The sequence below is a fragment of the Cyclopterus lumpus genome, chromosome 4, assembly GCF_009769545.1.
Source record: "Cyclopterus lumpus isolate fCycLum1 chromosome 4, fCycLum1.pri, whole genome shotgun sequence".
NCBI classification, from domain to species: Eukaryota; Metazoa; Chordata; class Actinopteri; order Perciformes; family Cyclopteridae; genus Cyclopterus; species Cyclopterus lumpus.
Window position 1 is genome coordinate 17,957,836 of NC_046969.1, and position 8,198 is coordinate 17,966,033.

At 39.7% G+C, this 8,198-nt stretch overlaps 2 protein-coding genes across 2 annotated transcripts; one reads left to right on the forward strand and one right to left on the reverse strand.

The window, feature by feature from the left end:
- Nucleotides 1–177: 177 nt before the first annotated feature.
- Nucleotides 178–2,892, reverse strand: mrpl47 (mitochondrial ribosomal protein L47). The gene is given in 8 exon segments (XM_034530448.1): nt 178–495; nt 623–718; nt 1,493–1,623; nt 1,786–1,882; nt 1,963–2,023; nt 2,129–2,277; nt 2,736–2,880; nt 2,883–2,892. Coding segments are annotated over 8 exon segments (798 nt in total). The 3' UTR covers nt 178–386.
- Nucleotides 2,893–3,101: 209 nt separating this feature from the next.
- ndufb5 (NADH:ubiquinone oxidoreductase subunit B5) lies at nt 3,102–6,490 on the forward strand. Its single transcript, XM_034530886.1, has 6 exons — nt 3,102–3,239; nt 4,012–4,094; nt 4,752–4,818; nt 4,958–5,019; nt 5,418–5,524; nt 6,272–6,490. Exons 1-6 carry the CDS (start codon nt 3,122–3,124, stop codon nt 6,390–6,392), a joined length of 558 nt encoding a protein of 185 aa, XP_034386777.1. The 5' UTR covers nt 3,102–3,121; the 3' UTR covers nt 6,393–6,490.
- Nucleotides 6,491–8,198: the final 1,708 nt, after the last annotated feature.

Sequence of the window (8,198 nt, forward strand, 5' to 3'; positions counted from 1 at the left end):
ATTTATTTTAAAAACAGCAGGTTTACATTTTGGTAACTAAATACTGTCAAGTTGCATTAACATTCTTAAAGCAACACAATCTCCAAATCTCAAATACTATTTTTACAGATTAGTAAATCATGATAGAGAACTCAATATGTTTTGATATTAGGTTAAAGGAAAAGCAACCAAAACATGTCAGTGATGTGGCATAGTTTATCTTATAGGATCAAATAACAAATGGACAAATCAAACACTCAGGACAACAGTTGTAGACCACCTTCAATGATTTGAAATGAGCCAATTCAGACATGAGTATTCATATTAAATAAATGCAGAGATGGCATTGTTTCTGGACAGATGTCAGCTGTCCAATATTCCTTAATTGTAAAATATGCACTTGAAATTTATGCAGAAACTTTTACTTGAGGAAACTTCTCCTTGAGTTTGGCCTGAGTTCTCCTCTCCAAGCTGGCTTTCCTGGCATTCTCTCGAAGATGCTTCTCTATGCGCAGCCTGCAAGACAGAAACATTTGTTAGGGAATGAGAGTTTTGCAATATCAAAAGTTAGGGTTAAATTCTCTACACATCTTTTACGCAAGGGTAAATAAAAGTGCGCAAAATGACATGTGCCACGTCTTACCTTAAGTGAGGTTGGACAAACTTGGGTGTGAAGAAGGACTTTCGCTTATACTTTCTGTTCATGTACCAAGGAATAGCATATTCTTTGAATCGATACCTGAGGGAAAGAAAAAAAGTGTACATGTGTGATGACGCTATCTGCGTTTTATTTTCTAAAGCCTGACCCTTTAGATGTACTGCAATCAGGTAACGGACCAACTGCAGAAAGTCTATATCAGTTTGATTTACCCCAACAATATTTGGTTGAAATCAGGACCAGTTTTGGATTCAGTCTGCATCATTCAGCTCTGGCAACGTTTCCTCACAAAACGTTTGTAAAGCTTTTTGACGACATCATTTTTTGCATTTTTAATCCAGCATTGTTTACATACTAGCTCGGATTCTTCTTCCCTGTCCTATTGCAGCATATCTTGGTGCGTAACCGCCACCCATTGATCAGTGGAATAGTAAAACATGCCTCACAGTGCTGCTAGAGGTCCAACAACTCGTACACAACCATCTCAGAAGGTGTCATTGGAAACAGTTTGGAAAAGTGCAGACACTTTCAAAAATAATTGACAGGTGATTGGGTCAACCATCTGTCAATCAAACTCTTGCCGAAGCCACATTTCTTTTGGGGAAAACCTTCAGCGCTGTTCTCCTGTTCCATATGTAATACTCTTAAGCCACACCTGGAGCTGTCAGTAACTCCTCAGAGGACGCCGATTGGTCTGTGCTCTGGCTTATGTGAAGTGATCCTGCGATTCTCACGTGATCGAGAATCCAGCTACTGTGCAATGTTACACAAATTACATAGGGAACCTTTACAATGCGTGCTGCATTTCTCCATGTGCATGTGTGATATAATGTATAAGGGAGACTCTTCCCTCACCAGTAGACATGTCCAAATTTGTTCCTCCTCCAGGCTCCTGGTCTGCCTTTCTCCTGTCCTGTCTGCAGCAGTCGCAGTGCAGTCTCTCTCTCATTCACCACAGTCTCCAGTCTGATCATCGATCGCTCAACCTGGGAGGAGGAGAGCAGGATTTAGCTTCACCACGGCTCCTACTTAAATAGAAACCCTGGTTCCCACCTACCTCTGTCAAAGGCTAAGCCAAAATGTATGTGTCAAATGCAATGCCGATTTCTACATTAATGGAGGAGATGTCACTTGAGCATCATACCAACCTTCCTTATTCTTTCTGGACTCGGCATCTGAACCCTTTGCCTCCTTGCTTCCTGCTCAAGTGTTACCAGCAAGTTCTTTTCCTTTAACAGCACATACCTGAGAGAGAACGAGAGTTTAACACACAGCTGATAAATGTGCAAACACTGAAGCACATGTGTGATCTGAACAGTGCTTACCAGAGTTTGTGTAAATCTTCACTGCTCTTGGTTCTCAGTTGTTTGGCAGTCCACGGTGCACCTATTAAATGTTCAAACAATTTTCTATTAATAAAGCTACAAGCAGACTGTGCAGCCACAGTGGCGGCGTGAGCTCTCAGAATACCAGCTTACTTAAGCGTTTTACCTGACTTCACGGTGGTCTGTCCCCAGTTCTCGGGGAGGTCAAAGAACTCATCCAGCCCTCTCCTGGTGATGGTTGTGTGCAAGGCTCGACACTGACCCACAGAGCTGCTGGGACTGTACCAAGACAGGGCAGCAAGGGGAGACTTTTCCCTGGTGGGTGCAAAATAAATTCACATCACAAGACTTAAAAGGGACCATCAACCTTAAATCAGAATTGGTATGCCAGTTTCCTAGGAATGCACTTCTTGGTTTGCATTTGAACAAGTCATCAGTGAGCAGCAGATGCACTTGTTTTGGGCAAAACCAGTGCATTATGTTTCAATTTTAAATATCTCCTTTCATTTCTATACACCAAATAAAATACTGCTAAATATATCTGAACCCATGACTCTCCACGTCAATCCATTGACAATAAATTAACTCAACAAATGAATGGAAATCTGACATTAAAGTCTTAATTCATTGGGACTGCCATTTATTGTAATGTGTTAGATAAAACACCTTGACAGATACCAGACGAACCAGAGCCAGTGTGAACTGTGAACACGTTGACTTTCACGGGGCCTTTATGTCATGTTTCACGAACTGCAACAGCGTCTTAACGTTACCTGTAAAGACGAGGCTGGTATTTGGTCAAAGCAGAAGAACAGTGCGGGCTGTTTGTAGCTGAGGATATCCGAAATACATTTTGAAACTGCTTGCAAAGAGTCAAAACGCGTCCTGCTGATGAGGACGTCGCCATCTTTAACATTGTCCTTCCCACATTACCCACAATGCATTTCCCTACACCTAATACATCTTTTTTTATTGTTTTGTTTCTCAGCTATTAATATATATTTATGTAATATATATTGTATACTGTGCTTACATAATAATACAAATTAACTAGAAAATAAATGTAAGTTTCTGCCCCCATTAAAAATGGCGATTTCCGCTTCCCTGTGTGCTCAACCAATCAGAACTCGTGTTGGTGAACCGCCGTCCCTTTGTAGAGATGGTGGGCATGAGTATTCTCAGGTCTGCTGCTGCTTTTGCAGCCAGACTGAGTCCTCTGAAATCTGGAAATAATGCGGCAAATTTGCTCACTCGAACAATCCCACGGGCAGATAAAGGTAAGAGACACGCTGGGTCTTTAAAGAGTACGAAGTTGACCCTCAAAGGGGCCGTCTCTTCTTATGACCTTGTGCCGAGGCTTGTTAGCTTGCTAATATCAGCTAGCTGATATAATAATAATCAGCTAGCTGGTAACTTTAACGCTTGTCCTGCAGTCAATACAAAGTGCACCACGTTAGTAGGTTCGTGACGTTACTTTAATAGTTATAGGTAGCTTGCTCACTCTTATTTGTCAGCAGATACTATTTTTAAAGGTACATGCTTTTCCTTAGAGCAAATAGTATGTAGTAGCCGGTGTAATAGTTGTTTTATAGTGTTTGCATGTCAACAATGTCATACAAAATATCCGGGTTCAGAGTTTTTCTGTCAAATTGAAATTGAATTAAATTAGAACACCTCATTTGATCTTTTTTTATCATATTCTATAATAATTGTATAGCATAAATTTCAGTGAAATGTGTGTAAACCTACTTGTAATGTGTTGACTCTATTTGAACTGATCAGAATTTATATGGACCAGTAAAATTGGTCATAACAGTGATATTGCCCACCCTTGCGATATTGATCTTCAGTATTGTGAATATAGTGAACACTGAGCCTAATAAGTTCATAACATTAGTACAATATGTAGATATTAAATAATTAGTAGAAGTCTTTTAATCAGTTCTAATAGTCTGGTTTTATATGATGACCTCTATACTATGCCAATAAACCACCCACCTTTAACTGTGAAATACATGCTCACAACACTATCTCCTGCTTGTCTTGCAGTGGCCGTCCGTTGGGGTCATGGAAAGAAAATGTTTGTCATCAAACCCACTGACTTCTATGACAGGAGATTTCTGCGCTTATTGGTGAGTAGATGGATCATGACAGATTAAGGGTTTGCGGTGGCCTAAATTTGGAGGCTGCCGTAAATGATAATATCGTTGCCAGCAGTAGTCAGTTTTCATAAATGTTGGTGTCCTGATAACCAAGACATATAAGTGGAGCCCTGCTGTACTGGCTCACTCTTTTTAACTGTTTTGACAAGGATACAATACGCCTATAATGTAATGTTACTCGAGTTCAGGTCCCGAACACTATTTAAAGTTGTATTCCTGAATGTATTTGTGTCACTGCTCAAAACTCATGTTATATTTATATTTCACAAATGAAGGTGTCCTGATATAAAATGACTATTATTTCAGCAGTAGAATAAACTTCCATAATTGTATTATTAACACGGCACGGAGCCAGTAGTGACTTGAGCCATGCAAGCATCAAACCCAAAGTGGACTAAATTAAACAATTACTCCTGTGGTAGTAGTTTCTATATACTTATACCTATAGAGTATATATGTATTGAAATAAAAGCCATGCATAAAATGTCAACTACTTTAGCATCAAAGCAACATTTATTTCTGACATGTTGGCTTCGTTAGAACTCCAGTCTTGATCAGCCCTCATGCAGAACAACGTTTCACTTTTCAGGATTTCATTTAGTCTTTTCTTCTTTTCTTTTCTTTCAGCAATATTACGTCCTGCTGACGGGCATTCCTGTGGCTATCATTGTCACAGGTGTGAACGTCTTCATCGGTATGTAAAGACACGTCTTTAAGTGTGTGTTATTTAGATCATTGTATAATATTTGGTCATTTAAAGATGTAATTTGAGGAGTAAGTCAAAAGAAGTTGCGTATTACTTTGAATTGAACTTTGGTTTGATTGTTGTGAAGGTGAAGCAGAGCTGGCTGAAGCTCCTGAGGACTACGAACCTGAGTACTGGGAGTACTACAAGGTACTTAGCTTGCATCTTATCTCGTTTTTTTTTCAGGATCTGAACCCTAATATAAGATTATGGGCTGAAGCATGCTTTACATTTGGAATTGGCATCAGTATGTACATACTATAATTACCGTTGACATAATAAAGCTTTTGCTGCAGTGCCACACTTTAAAGCAGCTGTGTTTGACCATAGATTTAGTAAGAGCAGAGTCCTATAATTATGGGGTGCAGTTATTCTTTCATTCATATAGTAATATTTTAGCGAAATGTAGAAGAATAACATCAACTATAGTAGCAATAATTGATGAACTACGTGATTACTTTCAGGGAAAAAATCAGTGATTGTTTATTCAGATCAAATACATTTGCAGTCCTTAAAAATATTGTTTGTCTTTTTACCTGTCAATGCAGCACCCCATCACCAGGTGGATTACACGGACCTTCTATGATTCCCCAGTGAAGGACTATGAAAAGATGATGGCTGCAATCCATATAGAGAAAGAAAAGGCAGACATGAGGTGAGTTTTAGTACTTGTGTGTTATGTTGTAGCTTCTGTCACCCAAATATTGTCACGTATGAAGACTGGAACACATTTGTGACACAGGGGCATGAAGACATTTCTAACTAAACGACTGCAACAGCGCTGAAATAGCTCCCAGTGTTTCCCTGAGGGGGAACCAAAGTGAATATGCACTGAGGTGCATGCGTGGCCGGCCTGGCTATGTAAACAAACACATTCTAGGGAGAGCGACTTCATTCTCTGCTCAGGTAGACATTACTGCATAGAAGTTTGGTCTGTGGCAGTTAGAGGGGCTATCATAGCCCTTTGTTCAGTCATACAACTGATTTATTGTTCCAGGGGTAAATATGTGTTTAAAATATTTTTTTATGTAACTTTCCAAACGGAAATGGATTGGTCTGTTGCATGATAATCATTACATGTCATTTAGCTGACGCTTTTATCCAACTTACAATCATGTTACATTCATTCACCGTAGACACAGCTACAGGGAGCAATTCATGGTTAAGTTTCTTGCTCGAGGACACATCGACTAGGGCGGGGATTGAACCGCCAAGCCCCTGATTGAAAAACGGACCTGCTAACCACTGACCCACAGTGATTTAATTAATCAGTGTCCAAGCTAAAGAGGAAGATCTGATGTTTATGAAAAATAGTAGCAACAGTCTGGGATTCACAACCTGGTCTTGTTTTCCATTTTTGAAGCAGGATTTAATTAATTCACTGCCTGTTTTTCGTCAACAGACTGACACAGCTGGAGGTTCGTCGACAGATGAGGACAAAGGGAGACGGCCCCTGGTTCCACTTGGAGACCATCAACAAGGATCGGATTGACCACAGCCCAAAGGATAGGCCTGACAATTAATCCCGATGCGTCAGCCATCAGTACATCAAGCCGATCAATGTCACTGTTTGTACATTTTTTCCCTTCTTGCGTAAATAAAGTATCTATATAAACTCTAAGATTTTGTCCTACAGTGTCTTTATTGGCTTTGTGCTGCAAAAACACATTTTCCTTGAGTGGGTACAATTATTTAAATCTTTTGTGGAATAGGTCGCATTTCCTTGGTGAGGTAGGAAAGATCTCTGTGTGGAGTCCGAGTGTCCTCTCTGTGTCTCCGGATGCTACTGTGTTCTGTCAGGGTGAACTAGCGATTGCCTAAATATCCCGGTAGCTCTGAATACAAGTGAGAGTACTTGTGTGTCTGCAAATGAATGACCATTAATGGCATTTATATGAATTTTACAAATTCAAACAGCTCATTTGTCTTCACCTAGGTGCCTTAGATACAATACATATGTTGCATTAATTTTTACTGTGTAACACACTGTACTGGGAATGTTTTAAGCCTTTTATAGAGTATATGTTTTGCCTCATAATGAACAGATTACTCTGGACACCTTATAGGATACAATTTTGGCAAATAAATGATGAATCTTATATTCAGTGAGATATTAATGACTTAATACAGTAACATTGCTGTTGTAAACATTAGTCACTGCTCTACAATCAATATTGATCTTTTCTGAATGTATTTGTTTTGTATAAGGGTTTTTAAAAACAATTATTCAGTCATAAAGACACATTATTGATAAGAGTAGCTCTTTGTAGTAATAAAATCCTATAGATACCTATCTCTACCAGACGGCCACGTCGTTCTCTGACAAGCATAGAAAGGGAGGAGGAAACAGAGGGGTATGTTTGTTGCTTGCAATCTGAAACCTCAACACTAGATGCCACTAAATCTCATTCTGTTCCTTTAAACAATTTTTGCATACAAATTGTCATCATGGCAGGTAAGGTAGATAGATAGGTAGATACTGTATTCATCCCCAGGGGGGAATTTGTTTGTAGCAGCTGCAAGCAGTTACAGAGTAAACATAACAATATTAAGTATGAACAAATGCTCTATATATATATACAAAACAATAAAATAGCAAAGCAGAACATATTACATTTAAGAAAATTAAATAATGAAGAAAATGACAAAAACAAAGTATGTACAATGTATATAAAGTATATCAAGTGAAAGCAGTGCAAGGGTCATTGATGTTGATTCAATTGGAGGATCTGGCCAGAGGTGATTTATTATAAAGTCTTATTGCAGTTGGCAGGAATGTTCTCCCATATCTGTCCTTGTGACAGCGGAGCTGAAGCAGTCTGTTGGAGAAAGGGCTCCGCTGGTGGTGGAGAGGGTGGTAAGTGTAACTCTAGCTGTTACACTTACGAATCCTCAAATATTAGCACATTTCACTTTTAAAAAACACAAAATTGATGTGTCTAAATAGGCATGTCTTTGCTCTATAGGAATATTGTAAAATCGATTAATGTATTGTCTACATATTAGCAAAAATCACAATTCTGACAAATTGTCCGGCAAGGAACTACATGTAGGCATCGTGAATCAAGTGACAATGAAGCATTTGTACCTTCCGTTGACTTAACTATTTCTTTACACGGTTCTGGGGGGGGGGGGGGGGGGGGGGGGGGGGGGGGGTAACATGCTGTAGTAAGTGTGGGTGGCTTTATGAATCATCCTTAGAGGTGGGAGGGGCCCTTTCTGGTAAAGCATCCTCGTGTAGACAGCGTCACCGCAGTAGCAATGTAATTTCTACGCAGGTCAAAGGTTTCTTTCCACAAAGAACCCCCCCCCCCCCCCCCCCCCCCCCC